General features: G+C 35.8%; 1 protein-coding gene across 10 annotated transcripts in view; it reads right to left on the bottom strand.

Annotated features, from left to right (window-relative positions):
• Window positions 1-23,690, bottom strand: part of PEX5L (peroxisomal biogenesis factor 5 like) — a 235,470-nt gene that overhangs the window by 88,892 nt on the left and 122,888 nt on the right. For 4 of the 10 annotated variants that reach the window (XM_019794215.2, XM_019794234.2, XM_034662433.1 and 1 more), the window contains exons 3-5: window positions 14,653-14,718; window positions 12,258-12,362; window positions 3,836-3,947 (exon numbers count right to left, since the gene is read on the bottom strand). In XM_019794215.2, coding sequence (XP_019649774.1) covers window positions 3,836-3,947; window positions 12,258-12,362; window positions 14,653-14,718 — 283 coding nt within the window. The remainder of the gene's footprint in view (window positions 1-3,835; window positions 3,948-12,257; window positions 12,363-14,652; window positions 14,719-23,690) is intronic. The other 6 variants (XM_011218574.3, XM_034662449.1, XM_019794221.2 and 3 more) reach the window with 2 other exon arrangements.

Below are 23,690 nucleotides of genomic sequence, written 5' to 3'. Positions count from 1 at the left end.
GGTGGCTGTGACAGGAGTGTGAACTTTGTTAAGGGTAACTCTTCCCATCCATATATGGGTCTCTTATAGAGGTATATAGGTCTTATATCAAGGAATGAAATTATTATTTTTTTAAACTATGAAAAATGTTTCTTCTATAGTAACTATCCATCTAATGGCTCAAGATGAGGAATAAAATTCTTTTGGATCATGCAGATTGATAAATGTAAACTAGGGACCTCCTGTTTTACTTGGTCTTTAGGAAAGAATCTTTCCTGTACTTTGACATATGTTAGATTTTTTAGGAGATTACAGACTAACAAGTTATTATTGCAAATTTTATAGTAAGTAGTTGTCCTATAATGTAATCATGATCTTAAAACATCCATTGTCTAGTCACGTTCTGAGCATTTGTTATATGCATCTGTCATAATATACATTCATTTGTCATTTTAAAATCAAGGATATTAGCAATGATCTTAGCCTACCTACCATCTAGGGATACAGTTTGAGAGGGCCAAGGAATTAGCTATCATCTAGATTACAGATAAATTAAAAGATAATTTAGGGTATTAAGGGCAAAGAAATTAAAAACATCCTTATTTGATCTGCTTGATATTATCACTATGGGATGACAAAAAGTTAATCCTAAAGTAGGAACAAGCAGAAAGTAAAAAAGATAATTAAATCCTTGAGAAAAAGATTATAATTTAGAACTTCTATGAGGCAGAAGATTGATATGTTCTCTTAAAATCAGTAGAGGAAAAAACCCTATCATTTGGAAGAGATAAATATTATCTATATTGTATTTTGTGCTAATTTATATAAGAACTATATTCCTCAGATATTTAAGTAAATGTTATGATGGTGGCACAATAGCTTTATTTTTTCATTAGAAGAAAATGCCAAGTATAAATGCCTCTCTTAACATAAAGTTCTTCAAATTTCTTCTTGATTGATTTGGTATAAACTTGAAGCAGGTTTTCTTCCATATTTTACTCCAAAATTGTTTAATATCCATTCTGTAAGTCTAAAGATGTAAATAATACCTGGGATGTAACAGATACTTGGAGTTAAATGACTGTCCTGATTCCTCAATATAATTTCATACTATTCTATAAAATGACAATGCTATATTTAAAATTACTATTTTTTATTAAAAATTTGGACAGAAAATGATAACCATATCTTTTGCCCAGAAACCTTAGCTATAAAATTATTGGGCCAGATTAGAATTCTTTCCAAGGGGTTTGTATGATAAAATTTTTCCTGTTTAAAGATGTACAATAATGTTGCATATTGAGATACCAAATGGTTCTGTAATATTTTTTAAAAAGAATATTTTTTAGGTATTAAAAGTATATAGTGTTTCTGACTTGAGATATACTTTTAAGATTAAAAAATACTATCAAACAAGAGTATTCTTTTAGGATAAAAATCTGTGTGACCCAGAGGTACTGAGTGCTGAGGACAAGATAAGAAAACCACACAGTCTTGAAATACCATTTTTCTTGAACCTCTGCTTTGGAGGGTGTTGTGGACTAAACTGTGTTCCCCCCAAAACTCATATGTTGAAGTCTTAACCCCCTAGTACTTTGAGATGTGACTTTATTTGGAAATAGGGCTGTTGGAAATAGAATTAGTTGAGATGTGTCCTATTGGAGTAGGTGCCTAATCCAATATGGCGGATGTCCTTATAAAAAAGGGAAATCTGAATAGAGAGACAGACACACACAGGAAGACATACACACAGGAAGAATGTCATATGAAGACTGGAGTCTCACTGCCATGAGCCAAGGAACTACCAGAAACTAGGGAAGAGGCCTAGGACAGTTTCTTCCTGAGCACCTTCAGAGAAAGGATGGCCCTGCTGACACCTTAGTTTTGGCCTTCTAGCTTCCAGAATTGTAAGACAATAAGTTTCTGTTGTTTAATCCACTCAGTTTATGGTATTTTGTCATAATAGCCTAGAAAATGAATGTGGAAGGCAATACTGTAGTATTGTAATCATAAGAAATTACATATTCTTTTGAGTTCTTTCCTCCAATATTTTGTCTCTTTTATATGTTAGAAAAATCAAGGTGAAAAGTGGCTTTTGATTGCTCTCTTTGGTGGGCCCTTCCTAAATGACTTAGTTTTCGCATCAGTGGGAGCTGGAAAGTGCAGAATGTACTGGAATCAAGATCTGAGAATTCTATGCTTTGCAGCTTTTTTTTTTGAACAGTGGGAACTTCTCAGTGCATCCAATTCTCATGGATTTTCCTGAAATTAGAGACACAAGTATCCTCTGTATTTTTCTAAGGGTAGCTCTCCAGTTTGGAGGGGTGAGCTCCAGTTTCATAGATAAAGAGGATAAATCTGATCTGGTAGGATTGGAACTTGCTTAATTTCCTGCTTAAATGTACCAAATACAATTTTATTTGCTTGATCGCTCGAAGTGATAGTTGAAATTAGAAAATGATTGCTTTGGTGTGGTAGAAAGAAAGTTAATGCATCTGAAAAGGGAAGTGTTGGGTATACTGCTTTTCTAAACTGATATCTAGCAGTAATGGCACCATCTGTTAGAGCTTACATGGTGTTAAGGAAGGGCTTACATAGATTGCTTCATTTCATCTCCCCAAGTAACCTATGAGATATAGATGTTGTTCCTGTTAAAACAGACTTAGTTAAGCAACTTGCCCAAGGACAAGAGTCGCTCAGTGGCACAGCTGGGGTTTGACAATGCCAAGTTTGACCCCAGAGACCGCAGACTACACTCCTGCCTGAAGTGCCTCTAACTTGTGTTCATTACTTTTGCTGTTGTAATTTTTAGCATTTCAGAAAAACCACAATTTCCTTCACCCACGATTTTCTTCACTTACTAAAAAGTATAATGGAAATATAGCAGGCGACAGCAAGCTGAGGACAAGATGGAGAAATGGAATGCACTGAACAAGACAGTACATCATTGTTCTCTCCTTTCTCCATTAAACGCTCTCCTGCAATCACACATAGCCTTTGTTCTATGACTCTCAACATCATTTTTTCATCCTTATTTGAACAACATGCCTTTGGATGTGAACGCTGACTGAATAAAATCAACACAGAAAGGCTGCCTCCGATACTGAAGGTGAAAAGTAGCGTTTGCATCAGATCTTATGTAGTTCCCTCAGGGTAAGCCCTGACTAAGCGACTTAGTTTTAGCATCAGTGGGAATTGGAAAATGCAGAGGGTCCAGGGGAGGTGTGGTTCTTCCCAGAGGTATTCTGCATCTACTCACTGGATGAACGCTTACTACTGTCTACAGGTTCGTGCCTATACAGATGACAGTTCACTGTTTGGGTGGGTTTAATTACAGAAGGCCATTCAAATAAGCTGTCTTAAGAGGAAACAAGTAACACATTTACATGAAAGAAAAATGAAATTGGCTCTATAACGTTTCAAATCTCTAGGACTTTTAATTTTGTCATTTCAACCCACTTGAAGGGGCTGCCTGCATTATACCTTACAGGACTTTGGTCACACACAATATTTCCAGCCAGAACTTTGAAAAACCTTACTCTGAAACAAATGGTTTTGTTTGAAAGATTCCTTGTAATATGACTTGAGATGCAAAGATGGAGATAAGCATAGAGAAATGATTCATTGCTAATAAAGGCACGCTACTGTTCAGCAAAGCTAGTCAGGTAAAATACATTACAGGTTCTTTTAGAATACAAAGCGATGTGTTAGTTTATGTGGAAGAGCGTATGTCCTCAACCTTTGTTTGGTTGCAAACATTACTCTCTACTTAGGACGCGTCACAGAGAGAAAATCTGCATTTCACTGTAGTGAAAATTATCCCTACTTGAGGATCCTTTAAAAGTGAAAGAATTACCGGCTGTGTTGGACGTTACTGGCCTTGCTATTGCCTCCGATTTGGTTTCACAGAGAAAGTCATCGATGGAGGGACTCAAGAGGGGTCTGCTTTCTTGCTGCTCATTCACCAGCTGAGAACAAATGAACACAGGTATCAAAGGGCTTTGTTAAACTGCAGAATCGGATGAATTACAATGCAGCCTTGCAACAAAATGAGAATAGCAAGCCTACCAATAAATAAATAAATAAATAAACAAATAAATAAATAAATAGGGAGGGGCAAAAAAGAAAAAAAAATACCAAGGGATGGGGAATGAGCCTTTTAGCACTGTCAACATATTTTCGATGCAGCCAACTTCAGTTTTTAAAGCTCAAGCCTTTTTTTTTCTCCTAGATCTGTTTTAGAATTATTCTCTAAATTCCAATATGTGGAAAATGACACCTCTTGAATCACAGTTCCTACTTTTCACATGGATGAAACATTACTGAGACCCGGAAGAGTGGGCTCAGCTGCTGAGGTGACACCTTCTGGTTAGGGTGGGCAGTCGGCATTATGCGATTAAGTGCACACACACGGATCTGTATGTATGTGGATAAATGTTCTCCTCTCCTCTCTCTCTTAAAAAGCTCAAGTCATCTACGGGCACATATCCTTCCTTACATTTCCTTAGGATGCTTTTGTGGTACATGACAAGCATTATTGGGGAGAGTAGAAAATACTTATATTAACTGTACAGGTAACCAGTAGAGATGTTTCTGAAAGTCTATATGTAAAACAGATTTCTATCCATTCAGTTGTCTTTTCCCATTGGCTTGTTCTCTAATTTCAGAAATCCTTCAGTGTGATTTTCAGCGGCAGTCAATTATTTACTTTCAGTTATTTTGCACCTCTTAGAATCCAGGCTTCCTTAAGTTCTGTTTCCATGGTTAAGGGAAGAAATATACTCATGATATGCAAGTGGTTAATTCCTAAATTAACTGTCTTAGTTTTTCAGGAGTTTTTAGATTGGCCTTTCTTAAAATGGGCATAGCCATCTAGCTTTCTACTTGTTCTAAGAAAAAGATGTGCCGAAAAATCTCTAGATTTTTAAATACTGATTTGTAAGGCTGTATTTTGAGAGACATATGAAATAAAAATGAAGTCTTATTTCCTTTATTGGTTTCTTCATCTTGGATATACTTAAATTCCTTTGTAAAAACAGGGACTAATAATTTATTCCTATATCACAGCTCTGTGAGTAGATGTGTGGAACGGGCCTAAATTAACTATAGTTTTAGAAGACCAGGGTGTTAGATCTCTGCAGATACTTTTAGTTGTAAACACTAAAAAATTACAGTCTGATTTTGATAAAAGATTTCTAGAAAGGCCTTTGTCGACATAGATGTCTAAATGGAAAAACAAAGGAAAAGGCACAGTTAATTGAGAGGTCTTGTCCTTTTAGGCAGGTCTGTTTGTCAAAGGTAATAGGATTTTTTTGGAGCCTCCGTCTTCATGAAACTTCAGACTTATTTTCTGAAGAAAGTTCTTGTAGCATTCTCAGATTTTCTCAGCATAGGAAGAAAGAAATTCCAAAGAGAAGGTTGTTTAGGGAGACCCTCGGGAACACAGGACTGAGGCATGGCTTCTCCTTTGCCTCATAAGGCCTGCATTTCTTCCATTCCTACTGTCTAGTTTCTCAGCACACGTCACTCCCAGACTGATGGAGTTGTTAGGTCTGCCCAATTCCCATAACTGAGCTGTTTCTGTGGCTTTCTTCCATAAATACAAATCAAAGGCGAAATAACAAACTACTTTCTGAGTCCATGTCTTTCAAAGTGGAGCACAGTCTGACTGTTGGAAAATGCTGGGGTTGGAGTGGGGGATGGTGGCAGATATCTGGGGTGAAAAAGATGAAGGGCCAGATTTCAGATATCATGGAAAGCTAATTTGGGAACTGAAAGTTTTTTTTGGTTTTGAGGGAGATATGGAAGATGAAACAAGAAATATCACGAAACCTTTTCTTATAAGCTCTGAGGTCAGAGGCTATGTCCTACTCATACTCATATCCTTCACAACTTCGAATAGAATGTTTTCATATAAGAGGATCATTAAATGCCTACCAAATGGGATAGTGATTTTGCAGAAACTGAGGATATAAAAATATCTATCTCAAACAGTCCAATTTTGAATTGTGTCTTCAATTGATGAATTTGGGAATCATTATTTTAGCCAGACTAAATTATTTGTATTTTTATAGATAAGAATAGCTTTTCACATGGCCCCCTCCTCATTTTCAAACTAATTTATGGTTTTCCTATGGTGACTTGAGAATAAGTAAATCTTTCAGGTCAAAAAGGACAATTGCAAACTGAACTGAATCCCCCAGAGGTCCCCTCAGCTTTGCTTCCAAATTGAATGCCATTTATTCTCTCCTTATTCAGTGGTAGGATATGACTTACTGACTTTCTCTTAGAATTACTTCTTTCAGTTTGAAAATACTTTATGAACTTACCTCCTTTCATCCTTTGAGTACAGAATATATTGATGTTATAATAAAAGGTGAGTCAAAACGTTTCCACTTTTTTAAATAATTAAGTTAGAGTGATTGCAGTTTGGATCAGATTACCATATCTGAGTTAAAATGACCCACTTCATCAGTTTTTAAGGCCTTTGTCTCCTCCCTTGATTACATGTAAAATTTTCATTTCTTATCCTCCTTTATTCCTCTTCTCAGGTTGTAAATCAGTTCAAGCCTTTCTAACGGTGATGGATTCTCACTCCTCTTTCAGGACCCCATCCCACCAGCACGTCCTCTGGGAATCTTCTTCAGTACTAGGCAGTGAGGGCCTTCTTACAGCATCTCCACATTCCCAGGTTTTACCCAGTCTTAGATTTTTAGTTTTACCTGTTTTTCCCCTACTAGACTATGACCTCTTTGAGGGTAGAGACCTTATCCAGTTAACTTTTGTATCTCATAGCAGCAGTTTAATAAATATTGACTGATTTATAGTCAAACTGAGTGGTGAATTGTACAAAAGAAAGATTACATGAGCATCCTCAATTTCATACTGGGTTTGATCAACTCACAGAGAAGCTGGTGGTCCTCAGAAATGTCTACCAATTTCCTGGCAGGCTTTAAACCATAAATCTAAGTCCATGTTCCCTCAGAGTCACATCATTTAAAAATTTGGAAAACTAGAGTTACCTAAAGGTTCATTTCCAAATGCAAGGCTTCTACCAAATAGTCAAGGATGCAAAGAGTGAATGCCTAATGAGAAAAATAAGGGCATAGGTCTGCCCCATGCCATCCTTGGAAGAAGGAAATGGACCAATACGAATGGGAGGCCAGTGACACTACCTAACTCAGGGATTTTAAATCAGAGATCCAAATTTGAAGATTTGAGGGAAAACCTTATGTGGTCAGTGGGCATGGAAACAAAAGGAAACTGCAGGAGTAAGAAGACAGTTGAGCACTTGCATGGAGGGGTTTCCCGGTCATCTAGAATTCAACAGACTATTGAACCTTTATGCTTTCTTGTAATCATAGGTTGTGAATGAGATATTCAGTCAAATGCCTTCAATTTACTTGTGACTCAGACCGGTGAGTTGATGTGGCTTATATTAGCCACCATGGGGCCAAATTGGTTCTTATTTTACATCAATACTGTGTTTAGTATTGAGCAGAATGCAGACGATCACATCCAGCTTTAATAAATTATTTCCTATTTTAAAACTTTATCTAAAAATGCATGTGCCTTAGTTCAACTTGAATTTCTCTAATTTCAGTGTTAAAAAATTAAATTATTATGTAATCTAAGCTACAGGGGAATATTTAACCAAGATGAAAGTGGATTATTTTGCCTTTAAACACTGCCTGTTACTTAACTCCAGTGTATGTTTGTATAGTTTGTTTTGTGACTTCGGTCTAAGTTTATTTACCTTTAAACAGTGCATTGCTTAGGTGTTCCATTAAAAAATACAGAGCTAAGGATTTGTGATAACTTCTCTCACTAAGAATTAACTCCAAACCAAAATACATTTTACATGATAGAACAAGGTCTGTAAATGGTAATAATCCATTATCCCATACTTTTACACTTCAGGTTGATGATCTCAAACTGTTATTTGGTTTAAAGTGAAATATTCTGTGTTTAGTTTTAGACATTTTAGAACTTAAAGAGTAATTTTAAAAGTTAAAACACTGAGGCTAGTAAGTTAAAAAAACAGTTGACAAGTATCTCAGTTGAACTATTGACTTAAAAAATTTGTAATTATATACTATCTCTCTTACCTCATCTAAGTAATAGGAAAAAATTAAGATATTTTCTGTGTAAAAATATAAATATGATTTCAACATATTTTTATACATTTTGAAAATTCCTTTATTATTTGTGATATTGTTGATTAAAGTATGTGTCATTTTTTAAGTAGGTTTTCATTCATAATTTTGTAATTGAACTACTTGTTTATGGCTTTATTAGTCCTATGCAAGTTCAGAAATTTGTGCGATGCCCATCAAAATAGTGACCTTATCAAAACTGAGTTAACTGACTCAATCCATTGAAAAGACAAGACAACTAACTAAATCATTAGTATGCATCCTTTAAGTATTCAGACTTTGAGAGTTTTGTCATAGTAACTCTGACACCCGACAGAATTAATTTCTTGTGAGCTGATAATAGTACTAACAGTACCTGCTCTGCTCCCCTCCCTCCACCCCAGTTGCTAATATGGGTCCCGGGGCGCTTCTAGTAAAGGATAACCATGTAATCACTTCCAACTCTTTGACTTGATCTAAATGTCAACCTATAAATATTTTTTTGACAGAATAGTAAGACTTAAAAAATGTGACTCTCTTCATGGGGAAATGAACAGATGTAACTGTTTACAGCTTGGGTAGTACTAACACGGAGGCGGGCAGGAGAACATAAAGCAATTGTTTCAGTTTGGTAATAGGAATCCAAACAAGGCTATATTGTAGCCTTGAGAATGTTTTTTCGATCAAGGACATTATTCTTTTTATGTTTATCAGACACAAGAATAGTATCAGTATCAAGGTTTAAGGAGTGGGGATGGATAGAAACACAGGCTGAGTTTGCAAAAAAAAAAAAAAAAATTCCCTTAGCAAGAAGACATCTGAAACACATAGTTTTAAGATACTGTGCCCTACAACAAGAAATGAATAGGATATATCTTGCTAAAAAAAGGTAGCAGGGGATGTGGTTAAAATGGAAACTTTTGGTGGTTCCTTATGAGAAAAAAATATTTGCTAACATAATTTCATTCTCATAAAGAAAAATATTTTTTTCTCTGATATAATCAATCCTTTGGCACATAGTTGTTCCTTCTATCCTCAACTTATTAACTTAACTTATACTATTATAGTTTAGAGGAGTGTTATGCAATAGAACTGTCATAAGAACCTGATAATTTAAAATTTTCTAGTAGCACTTTTAAAAAATTGAAAAGAAAGTTGAAAAATAATTTTAAGAATGTATTTTATTTAGCCCAATATATTCCAAAAATGATGACTTCAACATGTAATCAATATAAACATTATTAATGCCATAGTTTATATTATTTTCCTTGGGGCTAAGTGTTCAAAATCGGGTGTGTATTCTATACTTTGAGCACGTCTCAATTGTGGGGAGCCACAAAGCATTCAATACCCTGTGTTGGACAGCACGGGCCTAGAGAAATTTTTTTCCCCAGAGACTTGAGGACATACTATTTTTCTTTCAGACCTTTCATCAATGCACACTTGTTTACATACTGCTTGACTTAAAGTGTTAGTCTAGGACAGCATGAACCTGGGCTTCTACGAAGTGCTTGATATACTGTTTGTTAATACAGAATTAAGAATTAAATTAGACAAAAAGCAAGTTTCAGGGGCCCGGCAATTTCTGAATTCAGGTCACCTGGCCGGCTCTTCTGTTTTAGTTCAATTTGTTCAGTGTACTATAAATGACTTCACTGGAGTACGTTTGGCTAAATCCCTCTAAAAGTGATTGTAATAATCACATAATACAAAAAAATTCTTCAATATAAGCTATTCTATACTTAAAACCTGTTGACTGAACAGTTATTAAATGAGTTAGGGACCCAGGGTTTCAAGAACTTATTTTGTATTTAACCAGTTATGATTGTCCTAAGGACACTATGGAGAGAGCAGCAATTAGCTTCAGACATCTGGAATCTATGAATGAGCAGCTGGCATCGACATACCAGTGATGAGGATGAGTCAATGTATTTAGCAGTATGTAGTGCTATGTCATAAGGGGCTTTACAGGAGATGCTGGGACAAACATGTTTCAAGACACTAATACATTCACACAGGATAACAAGTAAGAATGTGGTATGGTACACAGATTGGATGCTATGGTTGCTATGAGAAGTACTCACTTTTTCAGATCATTCTGCTGCCTTTTGGCTTGTGCACGCCACTGGTGCATAGCAGGGAAGAAGCCACTTGTATATAGTGGAAAAAGTATGTCAACTAATAAAGCTGCATTTGACTGAGAAATAATTGTATTACAGCTGTCACTGAATTAATTCCATAAAATTATCAACACAACAGGTGCATTACATTTTATGAATCAGAACTCGGTTTGCTGATTCATAAACTAGCCAGTATGCAACAAGAATATGATGCATCAAAGAAAGCATTACATAATCTTCATGCAGTAAAATTGTAACTAGTACCTCAAAAACAGTCAGTGCAACATTAGACAGGGATTAAAGAAGGAACTTGCTACACACAAATGTTCTGAATATGAAAAAATGGTAATAATCACAATTTCTTTTCTAAATTAAAAAATCAAAAATCTTATTTTGCATTAAATTTTAAATTCAAGCTTAGGTTATAATGGCAATTTTGGACCTTTGAAAGGGATTACTGGAAAGCATATAGCAGTGCATGGTTTAGGGAAAAGAATTTTGGGTGCTGGAGCCTGTCCTAACTTGTGATATTCTGAATGATATGTTATAGCACAACTATGCTAGTGGCAAATCTGGGTAGCTCTTATCTACTGATGAACATGGCTGTCGTTAACCAAGAACTCCCAACTAGTTCTCACCTCCCATAATATTTACCTGAGGAACAGTGAACTGAGTATCTTGGACATGGATTCTACAAAGGACAGGAGATCAACGTAAAACTGTATATGTTTTACTATGTAAATTAAGTAAAGAATGGACACCTAGGTAAATATAAAGCAAATTTCTTTCTAACTACTACTACTATGTGTGATTGGGAAGAAGCATCTCTTCTTCATGGATAAAAAACTCACAATATAAAATTTATCCCAAAGTCCTAGGAATCTTTGATAACTTTTTTATTATTCAATTTTGATTGTTGTATGTTGCTATGATTTTCATTACTTACAACACAGTGTTTAGAATAAAATAAATCCACACATGTTGGCAGCAGCTGGGGATGTGATCTGATGATATTCTAAAAATAAGTTGTCATAATTTAGCTTTTGATATAAATGCCTTTCATGAGTACTGTAAATGGACATGTTTCTAATTCTAGACATGTTCATATAATTGGAACTGAATCACTGCATTTACTATTGCATTACAGAGAAAAAGAAATGTTTAAGATAACAATCTAATCTAAATTATAAGATAAATGCAAGTAAAAATATTTTTCATTTAAGAATTTAAAACTGATAGTTCCACAGAGTGGTGATGAGTATATTATACATATTTATGTGGATTTTACAGGGTGTTTCAAAAGTCCCTGAGGACATACAGGATTCACAGTCTCAGCGTGTCTTTGCATACAAATGCAAAGTTTTTTCTATACTTGTTATAATAAATGCTGAAAATGGCTCTCATGCGCTTATAATAGAGATGGTATTTTTGTTGTCAAGGTCACTAGTATAAGAGGGGTTACAAATGCCATTTTCTGCATGGGGACTCAGGGACTTCTGGCTCATTCCTGTAAATCAGTTACCCACATAAATATGTATAGACATATATGTAGTATGCATAGTCACAACATAAATATATTTAACATTTCAGAAAATTTAGATATTCTACTGGTAAACTGACATATGTATACAATAGAACTTGTATTTATTCACAGGAATTTGATTTTTTTTTTTTTTGGTTGTTGTTCAAATGTACCATTAGCTTAATTGTTATTTCTTTCCCAAAGTTGTTAACAAGATTCCTTTATAAAGAAGCAACATGGTTTACTTGCACATACATTTTTTAAAAACTAAAGTTGAGTAATGAAAATTAATATCCACAAATAACTAAATGATGGAATTTTCCTTTTTTTTTTTTAGCAATTTTGCTTTTCATTTTATATTGTATAATTGTTTCATTGAAACTGTGTTTTTTAAAAATTGGTTCAAGTTAATGGTTTTTTTTTTTTTGCTAGTTAAAAATCACAATGTCTGATATATTAACATATGTCAGCTTCCTACAGGAACCCTATGGGTCTGCCCACCTGTGATGTCATAGTTAGGAGGGGCTTTTCTTCAGCAGACTCCTCCCTCGGTATCTCCTTCATCACCATGGCAACAGCCTTATCTGCCGCCCTAGAGCCTTTTCCCTATAACAGTGAAATCAACAATGACTTGTGTCAGGAGAAATCTTTAACTTATTATTACAAGATACTCTAATGTTTAAAGAGCAATCCAACATAAATGAAGAGGTAGGCTGCTGCAAGTGAATCTTGAGGCTTTTGGCTGAGGAGAAAACACACAAAATCTGAAAAAAGATTATTTGTGAACTTTTAGTTAGCTACTTTTCCACCTTTACAGCTGACATATTATATATTTAATTCTAACATAGTATTTTATATGTATAATATATTTTAAGGCAAGTTACATGATATGAACATAATTTTTATAGTATAGATTTAAAAACACTATGGATTGCCTATTATGTTCATTTACTAACTGTTCCTATAACATCCTTAAATGTTTTCCGTGACAGTGAGGAGTCTGAGATAGGGATCAGGATTAGTGTCTGATTTCCACAGAGGGATTTTGCTGGGAGTCGGTCATTTTTGAGTGGCTTGGGCATAAAAAGAGTAAAAGTGTCATAAACCCTCTAAAAATTCTTCAGTGGCCTAACATCCCAGAAATTCACCCAGCTTGTGTATTTTGTGGAAATGGTATGACCTTGGTGAAAAAAATTTTCAACTCTCAATGTTTTTGAGACAAAAGAATTTTAATAGAATTTTAGAAATGCCTTTTAATTGGAGAATCCCATAAATCTAAGTATAAACAAAGGATGACTAATAATGGAAGCACTGATACATATATCCCCACATTTTTTGTCTCATACAAGCATAATTTTGGACTGTAAAGGGGTATGCTGGCTTTTGGTCTTTTAAGTTTACCAGATTATTAAGTTTTTGTGAGTAGATGTGGCATAATGGAAAAAACACAAAACAAAATATCACCTTCCCAACCCAATTAGAAACATCTAATACTATGTAAAAATTAAATAATCTTTAAACATTTAAAAAACAAAAACTTCCATTTTCTCAGGTCTCTGGGCAAAGCTTCCTTAGAGAAACTAATTTTATGCTAAGAGCACATATGAGAGTATCTGTGTTGTAAATCTACTTAAAATACAAATTTAGCATATAGGGATGTCATAGGCGAAGATACAAAAATGGACATATGGAGTTTGTTATCTGAAAGGGAATTAAGAGCTAGGGTCAAATTCCAGAGATTGAGAAATCTTGATCGTTTCCATGCAGCCAAAAAGGATGGAATTACATTATGATCTTGGGCTCGCACAGGGCTTTAAGTATTTAGAAGGTAGGTTTACTCTAGAGAGCAAAACTCTATTTTCTCAGGCATTGCCTTTATAAAAGGTAATGAGTGGCAGGTTTTATTAACGAAAACAAAGAAACACTTTCTCTACAGTTACTAGATTTTAAAATGTGTGGATCTCTTTACAAGGCTGAAAGTTTCTTTGGTTTGTTTTGACTTAACAGAACTAGCATTATTGAATGGTGATGCGTTATCTCCATGATGGAATATCAATACTGAGATTTTATTTATTTAGCACGTATAACATAGTAATTTCCATATGTGTTCTGAAAAGTTTATATGGCCACGATTCTTAGAATAACTGACTTCTGGAAAAATAAAGAAAAACAATGATTTACTGCATAACAAATTGGGGTGCATAATGATCCCAGGTTTTTTCTTGATGAAGCAATGTGAACTTCCTAAAACAGAGATGCATACAATTCTGAATTCTGGGAAAATATTTATTATGGCACTATTTAACCCTTTTCCAAAATATAAAAATTATTTGGATGAAGCATTACATACTATAAAGTGATAAATCTGAAAAAGCTACGCTCATTTACAGACTAAATATAGTTTAACAAATATCTTTGCAGCTTATTTTTTGAAAAGAGTAAAATCATTTGCGAAGAATTCTTTCCATGCTCCAAGAAGTTCTAATAATATAGCAATAAACAAAGTGGCATGCTTATATTTAAATTCCTAATACATTTAAAAGAACAAATCTAACGTTACAAGGTATAATTTTAAAATAATAATAATAATTCAGAATCTGTTCTTGGGCTAAGAAAAAAATGTCAATTGATAAGCATCTCAAAAAATTTCAGGGCAATATTTCAATATACCATTTATTTGAAATGCTACCAATCATAAACTATATACAGATATTTTTCACATGTGCAACTATTATAGCTAGAATTAGCAACGGACATGCCATTTCACTAAAACGAAAAACAAAACAAAACAAAAATTAGTCCTTTCATGCTGAACTCTAGAACAAAGCAGTGGTCAGCTAGAAAGGATGTATAATAAACACATGCGGTGCTTTTTATTTCTTGCAGAAAAACCCACCAAAGCCAGGGTCAGGTCACTTTTTTGAAGACAGTGCCACTTTTTCTTCAAGGTTACACCTACTACCTGAAAAGAGTCATGACACCCATGTTAGTGCCTGCTAGCAACTTTTTTTCTTTATAGCCTTTTGGCTTTGAGTTATTACCCCGTGAGCCTTACTGTTTTACAAGTGTGGTACAGTCTGAGAACAGAATGGGAAGGTCTGCCACAATGACATCTCCGTGGTTCCAGATAGAGTGTCTAAAACCACTGCCAAATCAAATGAATACACTCATATATCAAAGCAAGATTTCCCTTAGACCATATTGCCACCTCCACCTGGTATCTTCAAATCAGGCTGTGTTATTTCTGACTTGTCCATTTATCTTGTGGGGTAACACTTCTAGAATTCAGAACCTGGCTGATAATTGATTTGGCAATTCACAGAAATATACAACTTTGCTTATCAGCAGCTCTGCAGGGCCGACAGTAACACACCCATACGAGCTTTTTCCTTTATGGAGTCAGTGACTTAATACACTGTAACAACTATATATGCATAATTACCCAGACTTCAAGCTCAATTTTCTAAATATAACCACGCCGAAGACTCAGTATTAATCTATTATCTGAAACAACATGGAGACGGCAATAATGAAATACACTCTCAAGCATATAAGTGGATTTAGATTACACTAAGCCTGTATGCTTCTATGTAATTCTTAGCAGCAACAGAAAAGAACAGAGAAACATTACAAGTTGATTATCACATTGGGACACCCGCCAGTAATTTATTTCAGCCGATTTTTCAAATAATACTTCAAAATCACCTTTCCCCACTTCCTTATTGAATTTCTTGAGATAGTTTTGACTGGAAAATATCACCATATGGAGAAATTTCTGTTTTTCTTGGTGATTTGCTGTAGGAACTTCTTCAATACTCATTGGTTTCTTTTATCATTTTGTTTCCTCACCAGTGAAATATATAAAATGAAAGCTGTTCTAACAAATAATAATTCTTGAAAATAATCTTTTTATTAACTTCTATTATAAGAACAGGCATAAATGAATGGAACGCAGGTAGTGTATGAGTGATATCAACATTTATTAAGAAAACCCAATTTTGGGTCACTTCTCTCTGTTACTATAGTATATAAACAACAGAGTACAAAGTACTGAAATCACAGGATCTTCTCAGGCTGTGAAGCTACCAGATGTCTTTGGATGAGAAGGTATCGGCTGCAGGTTGGTCTCATAGGGAGGAGAACTAAATTATTTGGAGAAGCTGCTATGTGCTAGGCACTCTGCTAGGTGTTTTACCTGTTTTTGTTTCTACGATCACATGAAAGCTCTGTAGGATACAAAGTATCTTTGCTAGGTAAATAGTGAGGCTCAGAGATGGTGTGATTTAGCCAAGGCCTCAAAGCTCGTGTGTGGCCGAGCTGCCTGCCAGCCTGTGTGCTTCCTTCTCTCCCATGTCCCCCTCACTGATGGCCATAAATGCAGGTTACTTTTCAGTATAGAGAGTCTGGATCTAAGTAAACTTTTTGAAAAATGTTTTCTTCAGTGTGTAATGGTCAGTAAGAATCAGCCATCCATAACTTCACTCATGAGCATACTGGGAACAAAATGTATTTGTTTCTTTTATCCTTGTGGAAAACTAACCTAACAGATTTCATGTATACATACTTCTTTTTATTCTGTAGATCTTATTAGGTTTATAAGCTGTAGCATCACTCTAATTCTTATTAAATGTTAACTCAATGCTATTAAATGACATCTTTACTAGGATTTTCCCAACATCAATTTTGGATGCCTGAAATACTTAAAATATGCAATTCCACAGTTACATGGCCCATTCATTAGTAATTTTATAGTTGCAGATTCTATTACTGCTACTATAGAGATTGTAATTTAAAAATTATGTTTATTATTCTTAATCTATCAACAATAACCCAGAGTGTCTTCATTAGAGCTATTCAAAAGAAGAAATAGAAAAATAGTAAATTAGGGGAAAAGTAAAAGACTACAGTATTAAACATCTCTGCTAACCCCAAATTATCTAATATATGAATTTAAAAAATAGACTTCCTTTTGTTCTAATTATAAAAATTAATACACACTGTTGCCAAAAATTGAGAAAAAGCAGGCATAAAAGAATAAAAATAACAATACTGACATTTTCATGCATTTTCCCAATGTTTCATATTTACAAACTGGAGATTAAACAGTCTTTTAGGATGACTGTTTTAAGAATAGGCAAATGACCATCAACTTTACAAGTATGAATGTATTACACATATTTTTTCATATGTACTTATATGCAAACAAATACCTGCTATTGATATTATTTTAGCAACATTGCTTGAAGTGAAATGATATTCAGTTTTGCATATAGCTGAAAATAGTGTATCTCATAAATTCTGGATGATGGACTTACACGCACCTGCAGGAAACTGGCCACAATAAAGGCTAATTTCTGATGGCTGTCTTGTCTCTCATGTGCAGAGCCAGGATAACCTTCTTTCACTTGGAAAGGTAAATGTCATGGTAAGTGTCATGCTGTCTTCAAACTCCCAACGTGGGAAAATGTCGGAGCAATGCTTCCTAGTATCCTCTGAACGCTGGCGATCCCTGCCTACCATATTGTGTCCGTTCCCATTTTGTGTGTTCCTGTAGCTTACTACCAACATAGAGGAGGGCTCAGTCCCTGCTGATTCTATCAGAGTTACAGTCAACTCATCCCTACTTCCCTCCTTCAACAGAATATTCTCTAAATGTTTAGTGTGGTACAAATAGAACTAAATCTGGGCATACTGGTCCCATCCTTGTCTCTAATCATACAGAAGGAAGCACAGCTTTAGATGTAAACAATTAGGAAGCATGGGCAGAATTCTCTTAACAAGAGATTCACAAATCATAATGAATTCACTATTGGTTTAGGGACCTGTTTGCNCAAATAGAACTAAATCTGGGCATACTGGTCCCATCCTTGTCTCTAATCATACAGAAGGAAGCACAGCTTTAGGTGTAAACAATTAGGAAGCATGGGCAGAATTCTCAACTAGAGATTCACAAATCATAATGAATTCACTATTGGTTTAGGGACCTGTTTGCAGCTAGAAATAACATGATTTCTGATTCCTTAATAAGGAGAGTCAAATTGCAGTGAAGAAATTGACTCTCTGTTTAAAATAATGACACAGGGCATTTAAAAAGAGGGCTTTCAATTGAACCTGCATAGAGTTCCTCCTTACCATCCTGTTTTTCTTCCACAGCATTATTTTTCCAGATGACAGATGCACTCTTCTCCAATCACCTATCCTAAGAACTCGAAGAAGTCTTTCATTCTACCATGTAACTGCTGTGCCCCTGGCGTCTGTCATGTGCTTAACTGGCACTTTCTGTTGTACCCTTCCAGGCTCTGCATGTGGTGGTGGTGGGGGGGCGAGACTGCGTGGTAGAAAGTCATGGATAACGATCTCTATGGTCTATTTTTTTTTTAAACAATCTCCACAGTATTTAACTCTAAACCTCCACCCACAAAAGTCACCTGATTTCCAAGCCCACCACATACACATTGACTTTCTTTGGTCTGAGTGATTGGTGCAGGGGCTATGATGACTTTCACAGGTCCTAACACTTTTGCCTTCACAGTCCCCTTTCTCCATAAGAAAAGTTAAAAATCATGTCTCACGACTGTTGGTATAAAGACAAATATAATCCAGACTGGATTTGTTATTATACATTCATTATTCTAACAATCATTTTTGGGGTTCTGTTTTAAGAGAGATTTAAATTAAAACATTTTTATGGACCTAAAGATAGCTTGGGCCCTCTGTACTGTGTCCACAGTGCCTAATGCCTAAATCAATCCTGGGTTGTGTCTTCTCGACATGCAGTGTGGCATCCCCAGGGCTGTGGTCCTGTCCCTGCAGCTGCTCTCCGTCATCCCCAGCTGCTCTATTTTTGTCAGTGGCTGCTTCCACCACCCCCACAGCACATCCATCGTGGCTATGCCCACCCTAGCAGGCCCCTTTGCTACTGCTGCTGCTCTCAATATTTTTGTTAGGGTTCAGGGAGTCTCCCCTCACAGTACTTATCAAATCATTCTGGGTGCCCAATCAGTAGCTTTTACCTCAGTAATTCTCAAAACACACTCAGAAAACTCAGAAAATGCAATCTCTCCACCAGGCAACAAGGCAAAGCACTTCATTCTTTCCTGCCTCAGGGTGTGTTCCTGACCATCCAGGAGTACTTCTGAGGAAGCTGAGTCAACCTGTGTCTCTACTTTTATTAAAAAAAAAAACACAAAAAACCCAAAAACCCTCAATGACCAGAGTCACCAACTGGTTCCAAAGTATTCCTTGCCATTTTTTCCTGTTTTTGTTCCTCAAGCGAGGAACAGAATTGCCTGGTACTCCAAATTCCTGAGTTGTGCATGAAGATTAAGCTCCTCCCAGGGACCTGGTTATAATTCTTATCTTACAAAATGTTTTTGATTGTGTCTCATCAGTGAAACTGCCTTGAGTGGGCAGAGGTCATGCTTATTTCTTTTGGGCCATTTTGCACGATTAAGTATAGCAATAGACACTTAAGTTTACTTAATAAATACAAGTACTGGATGCCTTTTTCAAATTATTTAATATACTGAAATCATATAATATGGCAACTTTGATAGGAAGTGAATTTGAGTTAGATAAAAAGTCTTAAAGAGTTAAATAAATAAAAGTTTCAAGCATCTAATAAAAATTCATTAATATTAATAAAGTGTTGCCAAGTAAAGATGCTTAAAATTTGCTTTGAAGGACAGATAAGACTTATTTTTAATTAAAGAGATCCATTTGTCCACAATTTGTCATTTGTTTGTTCTGCTGAGAAGGTTAAACATTCTCCCATCTCACTCTCACTGTGTCCCTGAGGCTTATTTACCCTGTGAGCTTAGCAAGCTTTCTTGACAAATGGTCAGGGTAACAGCATTCAGTTCTCATTCATCCATTAACTAGCTATGAATTAGTGAAGTTTGCTACAGGTTTATTCTAACTGATGCAGCCCTAAATTACTTAGAACCTATTTTATCTCTATATTGAGCTTCTCTATTATGCACCTACAAGCAACTTTTTGCTTCTTACAGTGGCCTGGTTTAAAAAAATTGTTTTCTTTTGACCTTGCTTAGCCTTATACTGAGGAAGACATAAATAATACAAATTTGATAATTATGAAATAAATGTAGAATGAGGTATTATTTTATTTTTTTGTATGATAAATCTCAGGTTTGTTATTTAAAGTTATATCTTTATAAATATATTTATATCTGAGAGGCTTTTAATGATTGTGTGAAATCTGTAAATTAAAATGTAATCTTAATTAAAGTTTACCCTTGTTATTTTCAGTTCCTTATTGATATCTCAGATTATTTGCAAAACAAACTTTTCTGGGGTTAGAACTAGAAACACAAAGTCCTAAAAATTACTTTGTTATTATTCTCTTTTCAAAAAATGTCTTCCCAAATACAAGTACTCCGGACTGCTTGAATCTTACTTGCACAAATGGATGGCTGTCCCAACACTCAAAAGAAAGTGAAGTGTTATGATAATCATTCATCACCAGTATGGGTAGTTGTTTAGACTAGTCTGAATCAATGGTGCTTTAGTGGTAGGGAAGTTGAGACCTGGCCTCTTTCTGAGAAGAATTAGAAGAAGTCTTGAGGTCTGGTTTCTAAGGGTATGCAAGTAGCCAATTTGGTGTAGTATATAAGATCTTAGAATGTTGAAAGTAGGTGGTAAGGAAATTTGGAGGAACCATGCACAAAAGTTTGTTTTATCATTCCCGTCTTTCCCAGATTTTTCTAAGATTGGAAAAATGTCCAAAATAAATGCAATAAATAAGAGTCCTTGTAGGTAAATACGTGGTTAAGACCATGAAACAGTTTCTGTGAAACTTACTTATCAGGGACTAGATGCATCCCCCAACTTTATGCCAACTTCTTAAAATAAATGGAAAGACCACATGATAAGTCTATTGTTACCAAATTATTGAATTTGAGATAGCAAATTTACCCAGATGTCCCAAGATAGAATTAGATTGTATCTGTTTTCATTCTAGGGGAGGACTGTTAGCTAGTGAGCTGGAACTCATCCCTTTTATTAATGTTTCAGGTAAATTCTATTACTAATTTATGAACAAGAGTTGCAGCCTTGGAGCCTGAGTATTCAGTACCCTTCTCTGCGGCTCTCCTTATTTTCTGGCAGGTGCAGGGTTTTTACCAGCTTGTTCTCCAGTCACCAAATGCCCCAGTTTTGTTGATATAACGTAAGAAAAGTAAATTATAGAAACTAGGCCAATTCTAGTCAAGTAAGTCTCAGCTAAGGTACTCCATCTGCCTGACTTCCCTGAAACAGCTCTAAGAGAGAAGCTGAGGCTTTGGGAATTCCTATTCTGTAATTCTGGATCAGACTCGGGCAGCTCTGCTTATCTAGACAGTCCTCTGGGAGTCACCGGCAGTGTGTTGGTTGGCTCCTCCCTAATGCCTCCCGCTTCCTTGAAAGGGGATAAATAGTCTCTCTCACCTTGTGGACAAGAGTTAGGGAAAGTATGGAGAGACCTTGGAGCTGTGAACTCCAGTGAGTGTGTGGCCAGGTGCGGTTGAGATGATTACCAGCTAACGGACCCAGTGCAGCCTCCATGATCAGTGGAACAGGAAGACGGATGGCCAGGAGGCATATGGGCACCAATACCTGCACTGGAGTCAGAAGACAAGGGATTTAGTCCCAGGCCTCCCTTTTATAAATTGTTCTCTCTAAGCCTTCATGTTACTTTCTGAAAATAGGATAGAAAAACTATCTATTTCAGAAATTTATGAGAGCTAAATAAGAGTATCTATAAAAACACCTGCACGATGCCCGTTACCTGGTTGGTATTCAATAAATATTAATTAACTACGAAGTTTTCTTGCTGAGCTCCTGGGCTCCATGGCCTAATTGTCCTTATGAAGTAGGTGGCAAAAGATGCAATATTATGATTGTAAGATTCATCCATGTACAAAGTTGTTACCACTGCGCAGTATTCCACCATCTGAATATACCACAATTTACCTATTCTACTACTGATGGACATTTGGGCTGTTCCTGGTTTTGAGCTAATATAGAAAACACTGTAATGAATTTGAGTTTAGAAGCCCAGAGACTATAAGAGGGGCAAACAGCTGAAAAATAGACATATAAAGAGTAAACAGACTTCAATAATAGCAACAGGGGCAGAGAACAGTCACAGAATGGATAAAAGGTCTTATCCATGAGCCAATTAAGTCTGAATCTCTGCAGCCAACAAGAAAAGACCAGGGTTGGGATGACCTAAACCAAAAGGGACTAATAATAAAGCACAGAAATCAAGGATCAGAAAGCAAAAGGGAGATGCTGAGTCCAGCAACCAGCGGATAATGAGAAACCAGTTTCTAATGAGTTGAGATTTATAACTGTTATGGACTGAGTTGTGTTCCCCCTCTTCTATTCATATGTTGAAGGCCTATCTCCCAATACCTCAGAATGTGACTATATTTAGAGATATGGTTTTTATTAAAGAGGTGATTAAGGTAAAATGAGGTATTAAGGTAGACTCTAATCCAATATGAATAGTATTCCTTTAAGAAGAGGAAATTAGGGTGCAGAAGGAAGACCTCTATGTGAAGACATAGAGAGAGACAGCCATCTAGAAGCCAAGGAGAGAGGCTTCATATGAAGCCAACCCTGTGAACACCGTGATCTCAGACTTCTAGCCCCCAGAACTGTGAGAAAGTAAATTTCTGTTGGTTAAGCCATTAGCCTGTGGTACTTGTTATGGAAGCCCCAGTAAACTAATAGAGTAACTAAACAAGTACTTCTGAAAGATCACACAAAGTGGTCTTACTTTGGTACTTCAGTAAACTGTATAGAAATATCCAAAGACAATTCAGTAAGTAACAGGGTTATTACAAAGCCGTCTCAGCGAATTCCTTTTGTTATTTCTAATCTGATCAAAAGGACTTCTAGATACTGAAAACTAGAAATTCTGAACCCAGGTGGCCACAATTGGCCACTATGGTAGTGTCCTGTCAGGGACTATGACCTACTTGTCAGGGAAAATTGCCTAAAAGAAATTCAAATGAAGATTGTGCCTGGAGTGGTCAGCCCGTGCCAGCAGGAGCTGTGCCTTCTCAAACTGAACTGAGGTTTTAACCACATGACCTCAAATTATAGTTTGGAGCTTCCTGAAAAGAATTTTCTTGTGAAAAAATATTTTTTAAAGAATTTCAAAATCTGGATGCTCCAAGGAAGTTATGTATTCCCAACTAAAAGCTTATTAAATTATATGTCTTAGAGCCTTCAATTAGTTCATATGTACATCAATTAAAATAATTGATATGTATATAAATGTAGAACAATTGATAAAATTGAACAATTGGAAAGTAATCACGTATCACAGGTAGTTTTTGGTTTTTCAAAAGCTCTTGCTCAATCTCTGCAGTTTATTTTGGGGCAGAGCTTCCAGCTTGTCTCTGGCTGTCAGAGATAGCCTGGACTGTTCTGTATGAAGATGTCAGCTTGGGACGACATCCATAGGGGACTTTAAAGGAATCAAGATTCCTGGAGTGCCTGAATATTTTCAATAAAGCCAGTGTTCTTCTTTCTAATCACCATAAATCTATAACTAGCATTTCTATTATTATGCAGGTGATGGACGAGTTCATTTTACTCTTCTATCAAGCTTTCTGGCTAAAATCACAGTTCTGATTAATTCCAAATATGGGACACAGTTATAAATATCAATAGATGCATGAAATTTGCTCTTGAAGCTACCATTTAAGGGCCTATTAAAAAAGAAAAAACAACCTCTGAATTCTCTCACCCACCATTGACACCCATGAACACGAGAGGCTGGACTAAGAGGACAGCCAGGTGGGCCACTGAGCTAGTCAGTATTCTAGTGGGTTTGAAGCCAGTGTCTGTGCTGTGTCTAGACTTATGTCCCACTCTCTACAGTACATATTTCCTTTTTTGGAGGTTCTCCTTTGACTGACAAAC

Source organism: Ailuropoda melanoleuca, chromosome 1 (assembly GCF_002007445.2).
Source record: "Ailuropoda melanoleuca isolate Jingjing chromosome 1, ASM200744v2, whole genome shotgun sequence".
Taxonomy (NCBI): Eukaryota; Metazoa; Chordata; class Mammalia; order Carnivora; family Ursidae; genus Ailuropoda; species Ailuropoda melanoleuca.
This window is presented reverse-complemented; position numbering and strand designations above follow the sequence as displayed.